Source organism: Xenopus laevis, chromosome 3S (genome assembly GCF_017654675.1).
Source record: "Xenopus laevis strain J_2021 chromosome 3S, Xenopus_laevis_v10.1, whole genome shotgun sequence".
NCBI classification, from domain to species: Eukaryota; Metazoa; Chordata; class Amphibia; order Anura; family Pipidae; genus Xenopus; species Xenopus laevis.
This window is the reverse complement of record NC_054376.1, coordinates 7,993,347-8,008,213: the sequence shown is the minus strand read 5'-3', so window position 1 is coordinate 8,008,213 and position 14,867 is coordinate 7,993,347. Positions and strand designations below refer to the sequence as shown.

Here is a 14,867-nt window from a genome sequence, read left to right as displayed (position 1 = left end):
TGGTAACATTGGTGTGTAGGTGCATCTCAGGTCATTTTGCCTGGTCATGTGATTTCAGAAAGAGCCAGCACTTTAGGATAGAACTGCTTTCTGGCAGGCTGTTGTTTCTCCTACTCAATGTAACTGAATGTGTCTCAGTGGGACCTGGATTTTACTATTGAGTGTTGTTCTTAGATCTACCAGGCAGCTGTTATTTTGTGTTAGGGAGCTGCTATCTGGTTACCTTCCCATTGTTCTGCTGGGGGGGAAAGGGAGGGGTTGATATCACTCCAACTTGCAGTACAGCAGTAAAGAATGACTGAAGTTTATCAGAGCACAAGCATACCTCCCAACATTTTGGAAGTAAAAAGAGGGACAAAAAAATTTTTTCCGCACATAGCGCAGCAATTTTTTTGACCACATCCCTTTCTGTGGCCACACCCCCTAATTACCATGTATGTTTTACAAAATTTGGCAGGTTATGAAAGTTTGAAAATATTTCTCCTTATCTAATCCGTGTTTTGGTGTCTCAAAATTGTTACAAAGTATCTTATTTGCACCTGTTACCTGTTCTGGGCTCTCTGCTAAAAGCCAATTAAGTGAGAAACTTTGTTTCTTTTTCTGGCTGTTCAGTGCAGAGAAAAGAGGGACGTTCCAGTACAAATGAGGAACTGCGGGTTGAGCTGTCAAAAGAGGGACTGTCCCTCCGAAAAAGGGACAGTTGGGAGGTATGCACAAGTCACATGACTGGGGGCACCTGGGAAACTGACAATATGTCTAGCCCCATGTCTGATTTCAAAATTAAAGTGGACCTGTCACCCAGACACACAAATCTGTATAATAAAAGTCCTTTTCAAATTAAACATGAAATCCAATTTCTATTTTTTATTAAAGCATTTGTGGCTGTTGTAAGCTCATTTAAAAATCTCAGCTGTCAATCAAATATTGTCTGCCCCGCCTCTATGCCTTAGGCATAGAAGCAGGGCAGACGGTTACTTTCACTTTCCATTCAGCACTTCCTAGATGTCACTGCTCTCCCCACATTCCCCCGTTCTCTTCACCATTTAATTGTGTAGCCAGTACAATCGGGTCCCCCATTCTGGTGCACAAACACGATTCTGAGATGATACAAGGCTTGCCTTAATAACAGTGTCCTCAAAATGGCTGCTGCCTGCTTGTTATAATTATGAATTCCCAGACGGAAGGAAACAAGATTCAAATAATTTATATAGTGTAATTAAAGTTCATTTTGCTTGACTAATGTGATAAAATAGGATTTTGAATAATTTTTTTGGGTGACGAGTCCCCTTTAAATCTGTTTGCTCTTTTGAGAACTGGATTTCAGTGCAGAATTCTGCTGGAGCAGCACTATTAACTGATGCGTTTTCAAATAAAAACATTTTTCCCATAACAGTATCCCTTTAATGGACCCCACAGCAAATAATTTTTCAGGCCGCCAAAATGAACAGTTTTACCAATATTTATTTAAATTCTATACGAATTGGGGCCTCGTGGTGCCCCTATACCACCTGGGCCCCCCTGATTGAAATATTTTGAATTTGCACCAGGCAATTAGCTCATCCCTAGTGCTAACTTATTTTTACATGAGTCTGTTGTACACATGACGGTGTATACAGTATCAGCCCCATGCAGTGACTTTGTTATCATCAGTGGGACACCACAGATTTAAATTGTTTACAAAAGCAATAAATTCACTTAAAGCCATTGTCAGGTTAATAATATTTATAAAAAAACTGACATTTATGACTAAATATTTATTACAGAGCCACTCAGGCACCAATAATGACTACAGCTGCTATTTTTAGTAGTTCATGATCTATTTAAAGTACAAGCTCCTATGGAATTTTTAGCGTTTATACTGTGGAAAAGCCACCCAAAGGGATGTCCCTGCTATCTCCTTGCACCTCTGTGTATATTTAATGCTACAGATTATAAAGCAGTGCATATAAACCATATGCATTTATTTGAGCAACGGCAGCAATGAGCAGGGAAAGAAATGGATTACAGGTTAGTTTGTTGATTGTGGGGTGCAGAATCCTGTCTTGCAGGATGTTTGGGTCAAGGAAAAATAACTCGCATGGGAGCGCAATGTGTTATTTCCTCTGTTTATAGAGGCGAGAGATAATCTGCATTCCAGTGATGGATCTGCTGCTCCAGTGTGCTAATTGGCACATTTACTCTTTAAAGGAGAAGGAAAGGCTAAAATTAAATAAACTTCATCAGAGAGGTCTATATAAAGACACCAGTAAACCCTCTGCTGCTCTGAGTCCTCTGTCAAAAAGAAACACCACATTTCTTTCCTTCTATTGTGTACTCATGGGATTCTGTATCAGATTTCCTGTTTTCATCTTAAACCTCCAGGGCTTGGGCTTGAGCATGCTCAGTTTGCTCCTCTCCCTATCCCCCAACTCCTCACCTCCCTGCTGTAATCCCAGAGCTATAAGTGAGCAGGGAGAGACTCAGGCAGGAAGTGATGTCACACCAAGCTAATATGGCAGCTGCTATCCTAAACAAACGGAGAGCTTCTAGAGCTGTTTATTCAGGTATGGCAAAGCATTCTGCAGAATAAATATAGTGATATAGCTTGCACTATTGTGGCTGATCTATTGACAATGAACTGCTTCGGTAGCTTTCCTTCTCCTTTAATAAAGCAAAATGCTTATTTAAATGAATTATGATGATGGATTTGGAAAACCTTTTTTTTCCTTCAGGCAAAATGATGTACAAATTATAATTCTGTCTGGGGTTAAAGGATTATAAAATTGCCCATAATGACTCGCCTCCTCCCTTTCATATGTCCTTTGTATTATATAATAATTAGCAAGCCTATTTAAACAACATAAAGGGTAAAACGTAAATAAATACTTTCATATTTTATAAAATAAAAACTTTCACTTTCCTTTTTTTTGATAAATACCACTGGGGACATAACTTTTCTATCTCTGTGCGTGGAAACTGCCTTATTGCTTGCTATCGCTGGAGAATTCTCTTTAACGATCTACAGACTAGCACCGCCAAGTAGAGTCCTGCGCGGGTCCATTTTTTGGGACCCGACCCGTACCCGCAAGCTTCAATCCGCAACTCGGACCCACAACCCGCATTCTTACCCGCTACCCGACCCTACCCGCAAGTACCTTATCCGCAACCCGGACCCGCAAACTGCTGACCATCAAGAATCAGGAAGTGCTGTAAACCGGAAGTGACGTCATCTGAAGTAGACTTGATCAGAAAAAAAGGAGTAAAACAGGAAGTGCTGTCATTGTAAACCGGAAGTGACGTCATCGGAAGTAGACATGACCAGAAGAAAGGAGTGAATATCGATATTGAGAAGACCCGCGGCCCGACCCGCAACCCGCAGAACCGCGGGTTTACCCGCACCTAGAACTTCTAAACACAACCTGCAGGGTACCGCAGGTTTTTGCGGGTAACCCGCGGGTACCCGACCCGCTGCAGGACTCTACCTCCAAGTAACTATATGAAATGTTCCTATTTCATCTGTATATCCACTAGTGATGTGCGGGCCGGCCCGATACCGCACATCACTAATATCCACCCCTTTTCTTCCTAAACTGTGGGACTGCCCACCCTAGGAGGAGTAGGGATGGGTGGGGGTCTAGAGCTGTGGTAGGGGCAGGCAGCTCAAACTGAAGGCTATGTAGGGTGAAATTTAGGGAGAATGGCAAATAGTTTTTCAAGAGACTCCTGAAAGCACTGCTTAAAGATTAGCTGGGGTGATATTTGGGGTGAAAATGTATTTGCTGTCCTAGATATTCTTGGACACTTGACTGAAATGCCTATATCTAGGGATGGGCAAATTTGGCCGTTTCGCCAAGAAATTCGCATCCGGTGAAATGTCGCAGACGCCCATTAAAGTCTATGGGCGTCAAAATAATTTTTGGACGAAACGAGGCCCATCCCTACCTATATCTGTCCCCTTGTTATGAGCTAATGGTGGTTTTAATGTCAAATGATGGACCTCCAAAAGGAGCTTCAGTTTATTCAGAGTCTGGCACTGGTTTATTTTGTAGACCTGTTCTTTTATCCTTTGAATGGCTTTCTGCCCCTCTCTATATTAATATATTAAAAACTTTAAAACTTTTCGTCAACCAGGTTGACCTATCAGAGAAACGATGACGATGATGAAGAAGCTGCAAGGGAACGCCGTCGCCGTGCTCGCCAAGAGAGACAAAGCTTGCAAAAGGATTATGTCGGAGATGGGACAGAAGTCAACTCTCAAAATAGGTATCAACCCCTAGCCGTATTCACTTATTTGACTGCAGAAAATAGGTAACTGTCGGGTTTTTGGAAGGGCAAAACTGTGTTTCTAAACTAGAATTTCCAGAAAGCTCAAAGCATGCCAGAAATTGTAGTCCATTAAGGAAAGCTTCTCAAAGCCACATGGGAAAAAAAATATGCAATTGTTTAGTTCTTCTACAGATAAGACATAGTGTGTTTATTGTTGTTTCCAAGACAATATGTTTTTTTTTTTTTTCAAATGTTTTGACGTGAACAAAAACAAGTTCCAGATATCGTGTTTGAGAGATTGTGTGTTTACTGGAGTAGAAAGCACTGGACACGCTTATTCCAAACATGCTTAGATATTTCCCTAAAGAACTTAAGTATTGCAACGATGGCTTCTGGCCAATGTCACACCTAGGGAAATTCTGTTTATAAGTTGAAGTATGTAAGAGACAAAGCAAATTTAAAGAAATTGCATATTTGTGTAATGCCCGGACAGGATCCAAAGAGCAATTATGGTGCATGAGACATTTTGGTCATCTTTACTGGAATCCCCATCATAGATCCAACTGTATTTCAAGAAGATGTTGAAATTAGGCATGATTGAATGACTTCTTGGCAAATGACCTGTATACCTTCATTGTTTGACCACACAGGACAATCAGTTCAAACAAATGGAGGTTTGCTCTTATAGACAACTTAAGTCAATGGGTGAACAAAATGTATTTGCATTTCTTGTTTTTCTTATATCAATATTGGTGTATTTTGGAATGAACATTGCCAAACAACCACAGGGGCTATCAAATAAATTATAGTTGCCCAGTAGAATTTAGTATTATAGCACAAAAATTACCATGATATAGTTCTTCCTTCTTTTTTGTCTACCGTCTTAATATTTCTATATTTTATTACATGGAAACAGCTTGAAGGCACTCGTGCACTAACATTATCTGAAATTGCTACTCTCTCAACAGTGTCACAACTGAGACCACTAGGACATCAACAAATACAAGCACTGATATTTCATTGGACGATGAAGCCGCTCTCTTGGAAAGACTGGCAAAGAGAGAAGAGAGGCGCCAGCAACGCCTGAAAGAAGCCTTGGAACGGCAGAAAGAGTTTGATCCAACAATAACAGATGAAACATTGTCCTCATCAAAGTACAACAGAAATGGACAACATGAAGTGGAGGAAAACCACATCTCCGCAAAAGAGGACGACTCTGTAACCCATCGATCCCAGTATGAAGTTGAGGAAACTGAAATAGTGACAACGTCCTACCAAAAGAATGACAGCAGGAAGGAAGTACAAGAGGAAGTGCAAACTGAAAAAACGGAGGAAAAGGAAGAAGAGCCAGTCGAGACACAACAAGAAAATCTCATTAAGAACAATCAGGTAGAAGTTACTTTTGAACTGAAAAGTTCAGACCATGAAGCTAGAGTAATAAATTTAGAAATAAGTGTGGACAGAGGTGAGTCAGAACTTAGGGAAGATGATGAGAGGAAAGCTGAAGAGAAAAGGATTGAGGAAGAAGCTAGAAGAGAAGCAGTGGAAAGGGAAAGGGCTGAGGCAGAGAGAAAATCAGCAGAAGAAAGGGAAAGGCTTGAGGCAGAGAGGTTAGCTACTGAGGAAAAGGAAAGACTTGAAGCAGAGAGAAAAGCTGCAGAAGAAGAAAGAGAAAGGTGTGAAGCAGAGGCAAAACGGGAAGCAGAACAAAGAGAAAAAGAGCAAGCTGAAGCAGAAGAGAGGGAAAGGCAGAGGCAGCAGGAAGAGAGTAAATTAGCAGAGGAAAGTGCAGAAGCTGAGAGGAAAGCACAAGAAGAAAGGGAAAGGGTATTGGCAGAGAAGAAAAAAGCAGAGGAAGAAAAATTAAGGCTGGAGGCAGAGCAAAGCAAAGCAGCAGAGGAGAAGAAAAAGGCAGAGGAGAAAAGGTTAGAGGAAGCAAGGGAAAGAAAAAAGGCAGAGGAGAAAAAGGCAGCAGAAGAAAGGGAACGGAAAAAGGCAGAGGAGAAAAAAGCTGCAGAGGAGAAAGACAGGAAAAAGGCAGAAGAAGAGAAGGCAAGGTTAGAGGCCAAAAAGAAAGAGGAAAAGCAAGACAAGAAGGACAAGACCCAACCTGCCTTCTTAAGGAAACAGGTACATTTTTACTGCACGCATCGCACCTGTGTTTTTGGGAAATGGAATGCAAGACAAAGTTTGCACATCACTTGGTTTTGTGTCTTGGTCTATCCCTGCTTCCTTCTTTTCATTCGATTATATATATATATTGGTTTCTGCTTGCAGGCTAAATTCACTGCTAACACTACACTCTGATTTCTATCTTCTAACTAGCCCTTGTAAATTAAAACTCTATCTGTATAATAGTGATGAGCGAATCTGTCCCGTTTCGTTTTGCTGAAAAATCTGAGAAACACGTTGAAGTCAATAGGTGGCAACATTTTATTACGCGCAAACAATTTTTTACGTGCGCAACCATTTTTCTCCCACTCCAAAAGCATTAAAATCAATGGGCGTTTTTGTTGTGGTGACTGTTTTGTCTCTGTGACTTTTTTGTGTAGGCGACAATTTTTTTTTTTGTCTTTTCGCGAAAAAAATTTGCAGATGAAAAATGTTGCCGCAAATCCATGCGTCCCAAAACATTCACTCATCACTACTGTATAGTAATAGTTGGAGTCAATCCTATAAGGAGCTTCCATGTTTTATAATGGAGGGATTATGCTACACTTGAATTGCTCCACCACCACTTTTGTACACTGCAGCCTATTCAGTGATTTCATTTAGTAGTAGCTGCCATATTTACTGCTTTATCAGAAGTTTCCATAATGCTATTAAGAAACATTTTTATTTAGATGTCAAGCGAAGTAATTATTCTATGGATCGTTAAGGGAAAACAAGGGGCACAATTTAGCAGCCAGCACTCATCAGTGTTGATGGAATGATCCTTGGCCAGTGCACTTACACTTTATGGGGCAAATTTACTTATGGTCGAATATCGAGGGTTAATTAACCCTCAATATTCGACTGCCGAATTGAAATCCTTCGAATATCGAAGTCGAAGGATTTAGCGCTATTCCTACGATCAAAGGAATAGTCGTTCGATCAAACGATTAAATCCTTCGAATTGAACGATTCGAAGGATTTTAATCCATCGATCAAAGGATTTTCCTTCGATCAGAAAATTATTAGGAAGCCTATGGGGACCTTCCCTAACATTGGTATCGGTAGGTTTTAGGTGGCGAACTAGGGGGTCGATGTATTTTTTAAAGAGACAGTACTTCGACTATCGAATAGTCGAACGATTTTTAGTTGGAATCGTTCGAATCGAAGGTCGAAGTAGCCCATTCGATGGCCGAAGTAGCCAGAAAAGTTTTTTTCCTCTATTCCTTCACTCGAGCTAAGTAAATGGACCCCTTTATATTTAAGAATGAAGAATTAAGAAATAACCTTTAATTTTAAAATATTTTCCTTAAAAATTGTAACCCCTTGAGCTGCCAAGAACAAATCGTTCTTAGTGTAGTCAGGGTCAGACTGGTGGGCCCGGGGCATACGCTCCCATATGTTCGTCAGTGGTCGCGGCAGGAAGAAAACCAGGCTGCCGATCTGGGCCGGCAGGGGGCACCGGGTTTTTTCCCGGTGTCCCGCCACCCCAGTCCGACCCGCGGTATAGCACTGGGTCTCCTAGAACCCAACAGAGTACTTGAAATTCATAGGCTTACTCTCAAAGCAATGAGATATAGACAGCGCCAATATTCTTTTATAGGCCCACTTTGGAGATATGGATAGACTGATAAGAATTCCCCTAGACTGGGATCCACTAGGTCCTTTGCCCACCTGTAGATCGTTTAGTATTTTGGTAGTCCAGTCCAACCCTTGTTCAACTTCTATTAATGTTCAACCCCTTAATGGCAATGGTATACTGAGTTTGTATGTTTTGCACCTAAGCATTTAGCAGCTTCACTAGCGGGAAAGAAGAACCACTTCCCACACTTGCCATTCAAAAATGCTGACCACTGCAAAAGAAAAGATGACTGAAGGCTTGCTGCTATGGCCTGCATTATATATTGGCAAACATAAGGCTTTGTTGTATTTGCTGTGTAGCATTGTGTGTAACAAATGGCACCCGTGAATGTGCTCATGTTCACTGTAAGGTGGGAGCTGCTGTGTGGTTGATCACATGATCACATACGTGTTGCACGCTTCCCTGTAGCCCGTCTACTAGAATCACATTTCAGCTTTAAACATGGAAAGGGAGAAGACAAAGAAGCAAAAGTGGATTCTAAAATGGACAAAATCACAGATGAGAAACCACGAGCAGGCTTCCGAAAAGAGGAGGTAAATGGAATGGAAGAGAGAGACGTAGATATATATATACCCAACAGTCATGCCATGTATGTGGATTCTGTGTCACTGAATCATTCATTGAGGCTTGTTCCAAATAATAGCAGTGTTCCTCATAATAATAGCTTGTTCCAAATAATAGCAGTGTTCCACATAATAATAGCTTGTTCCAAATAATAGCAGTGTTCCACATAATAATAGCTTGTTCCAAATAATAGCAGTGTTCCACATAATAATAGCTTGTTCCAAATAATAGCAGTGTTCCCCATAATAATAGCTTGTTCCAAATAATAGCAGTGTTCCACATAATAATAGCTTGTTCCAAATAATAGCAGTGTTCCCCATAATAATAGCTTGTTCCAAATAATAGCAGTGTTCCACATAATAATAGCTTGTTCCACATAATAGCAGTGTTCCCCATAATAATAGCTTGTTCCAAATAATAGCAGTGTTCCACATAATAATAGCTTGTTCCAAATAATAGCAGTGTTCCTCATAATAATAGCTTGTTCCAAATAATAGCAGTGTTCCCCATAATAATAGCTTGTTCCAAATAATAGCAGTGTTCCATATAATAATAGCTTGTTCCAAATAATAGCAGTGTTCCACATAATAATAGCTTGTTCCAAATAATAGCAGTGTTCCACATAATAATAGCTTGTTCCAAATAATAGCAGTGTTCCACATAATAATAGCTTGTTCCACATAATAGCAGTGTTCCCCATAATAATAGCTTGTTCCAAATAATAGCAGTGTTCCACATAATAATAGCTTGTTCCAAATAATAGCAGTGTTCCACATAATAATAGCTTGTTCCAAATAATAGCAGTGTTCCACATAATAATAGCTTGTTCCAAATAATAGCAGTGTTCCCCATAATAATAGCTTGTTCCTAATAATAGCAGTGTTCCATATAATAATAGCTTGTTCCAAATAATAGCAGTGTTCCACATAATAATAGCTTGTTCCAAATAATAGCAGTGTTCCACATAATAATAGCTTGTTCCAAATAATAGCAGTGTTCCACATAATAATAGCTTGTTCCAAATAATAGCAGTGTTCCACATAATAATAGCTTGTTCCAAATAATAGCAGTGTTCCTCATAATAATAGCTTGTTCCAAATAATAGCAGTGTTCCCCATAATACTATGCGAATTTCCAGCGAAACGGCGAAAAATTCACGAAACGGCACCGGCGTCTCTTTTTTGACGCCGCCGTCTGTTTTTTACACCAGCGTCGGTTTTTTTGGACGCCGGCGTAAATTCAAATTATTGGGGCGGTTTTGCAAATTTATTCGCCAGCAGCAAATCGTGCGAATTCGCAAGTGGTGAATAAATTCACCCATCACTATTAGTTTAATGATTCAAAGGAAAGCAAACATTTTTTTTTGCGTTTATACAGTGAATGTTTGAGCTTGTAAAGAATGCAGGGACTGCTATTTTTTGGAACAGCATAATATTCCCTTTTCTTCACTTTCTGTAAAGGAATAACACAAATGTTTTGATTTGGAAAAGAATGATTTGTAGCTTTATTCGCTTTTTTAAACACACCAATATTATTCTGAACACAGCTGAAGAGTCTGAAGAGCAGCGCACTCACCCCTAGAAAAAGGCAGAAAAGCCCAGGTTCTGCCACAAGAAGTAATATCAGCATAAAGAACACAGAGCACTCATCGGACTTAATTTATGCAGGGCCGGATTTACAAAACGGGCACCCCTAGGCCTGCTGTCAATCATCAGCCCGTCACCTCCCTTTTATTCGCTCAAATTTTCATCATTGGTACTGGAGCTATGAGGATTGGCGCACAGTTAATTTAAAAAACTATCGTATCTCCCGCGCATCCCCAGTATTTCTGAACCAATGTGGGTGTGGTTGGGCATCATGCCAATCCCTGAAATCCTGCTGCCCTAGGCCTGGGCCTTGGTGGCCTCTCCACAAATCCGGGCCTGAATTTATGTGCAAAACTTTTAAAGTCGACTTGCACCATTAACATTTTTCCACATAAATGAAGTCCCATGAGTGCTCTGTGTTCTTTGTGCTGATGCTTGATATATAATGTTTGCATGGAAAGGTGAAATTATTAACCAGAAAGCCTAAAACTTTGTTTATTTCTGAGAAGAGGGTTATTCAATAATATGGAGTATCGTAGCTTAAGTTCTTGCCTCTTAACATTTTAGTCCCAAAAACAGGATAAATTCTAACACATCCCAATCTGGCCATAACTCCACCCTTTTTCTGGACGAACCCCCATTCCTTTTATGATAAGTAAACCTTTAAAATAAGTGAATGTAAAATTGATGAGAGTGCTATTCTAAGAACTTTTGTAATGTACATTTATTATTTATTTTCTATTTATTCCAGGATATTAAGGGATACATGTGCTGTTAATATGAATGAATTTTGTTCCAACAGCGCCACCTGCTGGTCAGTTTCTGACCAGTCTGACCACCAAGTAGTCAAGGAAGTTGTCAGGAGAAAGAAAGAGGCTGCTCTGATGTTCTTCTGCTTATGAAAGATGAGAGAAACCTTTCTAATTGTTTGTTGGAACAAAATTCATTCATATTAACAGCACATATATCCCATAATATCTTGGAATAAAAAGAAAATAAATAATGAATGTAAATGACAAACGTGCTTAGAATAGCACTCTCATCACTTTTACATTCACTTATTTAATAGCTTACGTCTCATGAAAAAGGGGGCCGTAGAACTCCTTTGCCTTCATTTATGCTATTTTAGTTACCATGACCCAAAAAGATTGTGTCTTCTCTGTGGGCATTTCTGTCTGTTGTGAAACAACCTCCATTTCCAGCAGGCTTCTTTTGTGATGGTGGGGTAACATGGTGAAGAACAGTAAAGTAGCTCATATTACCAAAATGTTTATTGCATTTTATTAGGGATACACTGAATCCAGGTTTCCGTTCGGGATTCTGATTTTTCAGCAGGATTCAGGCAAATCTTTTTGCCCGGCCGAACCAAATCCAAATTCTAATTTGCATATGTAAATTAGGGGCAGGGAGGGAAATCACGTGGCTTTTTGTCACAAAACAAGGAATTAAAAAATGTTTTCCCCCTTCCCACCTTCGGGGGTTTGGCCGAATCCAAAATAGTGGATCCCTACATTTTATTATGTATAATTTAATAATAGTTCCTTGGTTAGTAATTATCTCTATATTCTAACTTTCTAATTACTCTCTTCCCCTTGCAATTGCTAACTTACATTTCAGTCCCTCCGATTCAATACTCTGTATTAACCAGAGATGTCCTGTAGAAATCATCTGCCTTAAAATCAACTTCCAACTAACATTATTGTTCTTTTCATACCAATAAACCTTAATATCTCTAGATACAAATTTTATCCATGTCTGCATTACATTTTATTAGAAACACAGAAAATGCTGCAATTGAGGTCTTATTTTAAGGGTAAGTATTCATCCTGGCAGAGCTTTTTTGACACTTGAAAAATAAATTCTCCAGCACTTGTACTGTTCGGTAGGAACATTAGTTTCTTAGCGTAGAGCACTGTGCTTAGTTCCTAGGCTGGCATACATAGCTGATATAAAAAGTATGTCGGTGGAGGGCACTCCAATGCAGTTGGTCAAAATGTAGTATTAATATATACAAAGTGCACAAACGGCCCAAAAGTATGCCCACGCAGAGTATCAAAATAGATACTATTTCGATATGCTGGGCTTGCATACTCAAAGAAAATAAAATATTCAAACACAAGGTTTGTGTCGTAAGCTTGGAATGCCCTTTGGAAAGTTAGACAGGTCCTAGGCCATTGGGCTGGAGATGGCCCTCCAAGCACTAAGACTTTTCCACAACTCTCTCTTGACCGTGTTCCTTTAAATGCAAGATAATGCTCCAGTATATACATGTATACTATATAGTTTTGTTAGATAATAGCACGATGACTAATGTAGCATCAGTAGGGATTATTCTCATCAGACAACCCTCTTGCATCTCTGATATGTTTCCTCTGCCATAATAACTATTCGTAGAAATGGCCACATAGTAAAATCTCAACAAGGAGGGTTATTTGGAGAAACATAGATCTCCACGACCAGCAAACAGGGATTTTTTTTTTGGCTGTCCCATCTCAGTCCCAACTACAATAATAGTTGGTAGCAATCTTCCTTCCCATTCTGTAGGTGACTTAGTGTCTTGTGTTTTTCCTAAAACTCTTGTAGGTTAAGGAAGAGAAAGCCAAAGGTCAAAAGGAAGATCTGAAGGCAAGCTGGGAACGGAAGAAAGACATTCCAGAGACCAAGGCACACAATGGAGAAAGTGGACATGAGCGTGCTCCCCAGAAGCTTAAACAGCTTGAGAAATTTGGGTAATAGACAATTATACAGCCAGGAAGATAAAAGGGTGCAGAACATAAAGCCTGTAGGACAGGGGTTTTCAGACTTTCCCAGCTCAAGCCTCTATTAGGTGTCCAAAATGTGGACATGACAAGGTTGCACATATGCTGTATGTAAATGTTTGGCACACCAGAGCAACCATAGTTTCAAAAATATTTAAGCCCAGGCCCGGATTTGTGGAAAGGCCACCTAGGCCGGCAGGATTTTAGGGGGGCGGCATGCTGCCCAACCACACCCACATTGGTTCAAAAACACTGGGTATCGTTTTTTACATTTCTGTTGCGCCAATCCCCATTGCTCCAGTCCAGATGATAAAAATTTGCACTAATAAAGGGGAGGGGACAGGGGCGTCGAACGGCAGTGGGCCTAGGGGTGCCCAATATGTAAATCCGGCCCTGTTTAAGCCACTAAATGTTCACCCAGGAACTTAGTCTATTTAAGTTTCTATTCCCTCTAATTCTAACCATAGGGGGGGCCTCTGCTCTAAGCCCCAGAGTTTGAGAACCTCTGCAGTAGGGAGTACCAGCATGGCTAAGGCTGTTCTGTGACTTATTCAACATAAAGTATTCACAATGGTTTACACTAGGTATACAGTATACTCTACATACAGGGAAATGACCATCCATAGCAAGACCCAGCTGGGGTAAAATGTGAAAAAGGAGAACTGACCTGACTCACATTGCTTTACATACAAGAAGAAATAACAGGTACAATACCCTTACATAAATTGCACCTAGTCATGTCATCCCAGCTATTTAACAGTAGACCCTGTGGCTGTTGGATCTAAGTGTATAGACGGCAAAGTAGTAGTCTTGACCAGTGCTCAGCTTCAGTAGATGTATGCCAAAGAAATAATCTTTCATGTGACATAGAGGCCCTATAAATATTAGGCATTTTTTACCTAGAGGCCAATGGGTACTGGTTCTAGATTTTCATGGAGGATTTCCTAATCTACCTCCCTTTATCCACCAATGTCTCTCTACCTCTGCAAGTGGCATTGTGAGATGCTCCCTCCTATTTTGTGGTGATTTGGCATTTTTTTGGCCATGATGGTTCCCATAAAAACCCAGTTGCACTTTCCAATTTCTGTAGTTACACCCTTGGCTCAGCCTTACATCTATTAATGTCTAGCTTAGCCACTTGCAAGTCAGTATAGTCATTACTATTGATTCTCAGTCCGACTCCCCACAGCTCTTCTAAAGATTTAGTCTACTGACTTCATCCTTCTCATTGGATCTGCCATATTTCATAATAAAAATAGAGTAAAAAAATAGTGGAACTTTTAATGCCACATTTAGTTTTGAAAGTTAAGCAAAGCAGCTGTTTGGTGAATATCTATCCTTAGAATTGAAGAAGAGTCTGGAAGTAACTTGTCATCTTTGACCCAAGAAAAGCTTGGGAAAAAATGTTTTCCTGTTTAGTCAGTAGGACATCCATTCTCTTGTCCGTAGAGCTTTTTTTCAGTCATTTTAAAGAATCCACTTGTTCCCATGTCATAAATATCCTAAATCTAATATCAGTTTACTTGATTGTTGCCAGCAGTCTCTGGTTTGAAAGTAGAAGTAGGCTATTTCTCACTTATTGATTGAAGGTTGGATATAGCGCTCTTCAAAATGTTGAACTGAGGCAGCGGAGTGACCTAAAGCAAACCTACTGTAGTTGTAAAGTAGGGAGAAGGGAAGAAATGGAAAATTGTTACTGAAAAACACATATATTGAGATTATTTTAAAGAAATCTGATGCTGATATTTCTAAACCAATGGCAGCATAACAATGGAGACCTACACAAATCCTGAGTAAGGTTACCAGATGCTGAAGGTGAAATCCAGTGACCGTGAAAGAGGTTTGCATGGCAGCGGAAAATTGGGTTTCAAACCACTCCCTCATTGGCCACTCCCTCTTCGGCCACACCCATGCACTGTC

General features: G+C 40.1%; 1 protein-coding gene across 5 annotated transcripts in view; it reads left to right on the top strand.

Moving 5' to 3' along the window:
- Positions 1-14,867, top strand: part of LOC443642 (non-muscle caldesmon) — an 87,213-nt gene that overhangs the window by 57,323 nt on the left and 15,023 nt on the right. For 3 of the 5 annotated variants that reach the window (XM_041587975.1, XM_018254867.2, XM_041587973.1), the window contains 4 exons: positions 4,111-4,242; positions 5,214-6,375; positions 8,488-8,571; positions 12,772-12,917. In XM_041587975.1, the coding sequence (XP_041443909.1) occupies positions 4,111-4,242; positions 5,214-6,375; positions 8,488-8,571; positions 12,772-12,917 (1,524 nt within the window). The remainder of the gene's footprint in view (positions 1-4,110; positions 4,243-5,213; positions 6,376-8,487; positions 8,572-12,771; positions 12,918-14,867) is intronic. The other 2 variants (XM_041587974.1, XM_018254869.2) reach the window with 2 other exon arrangements.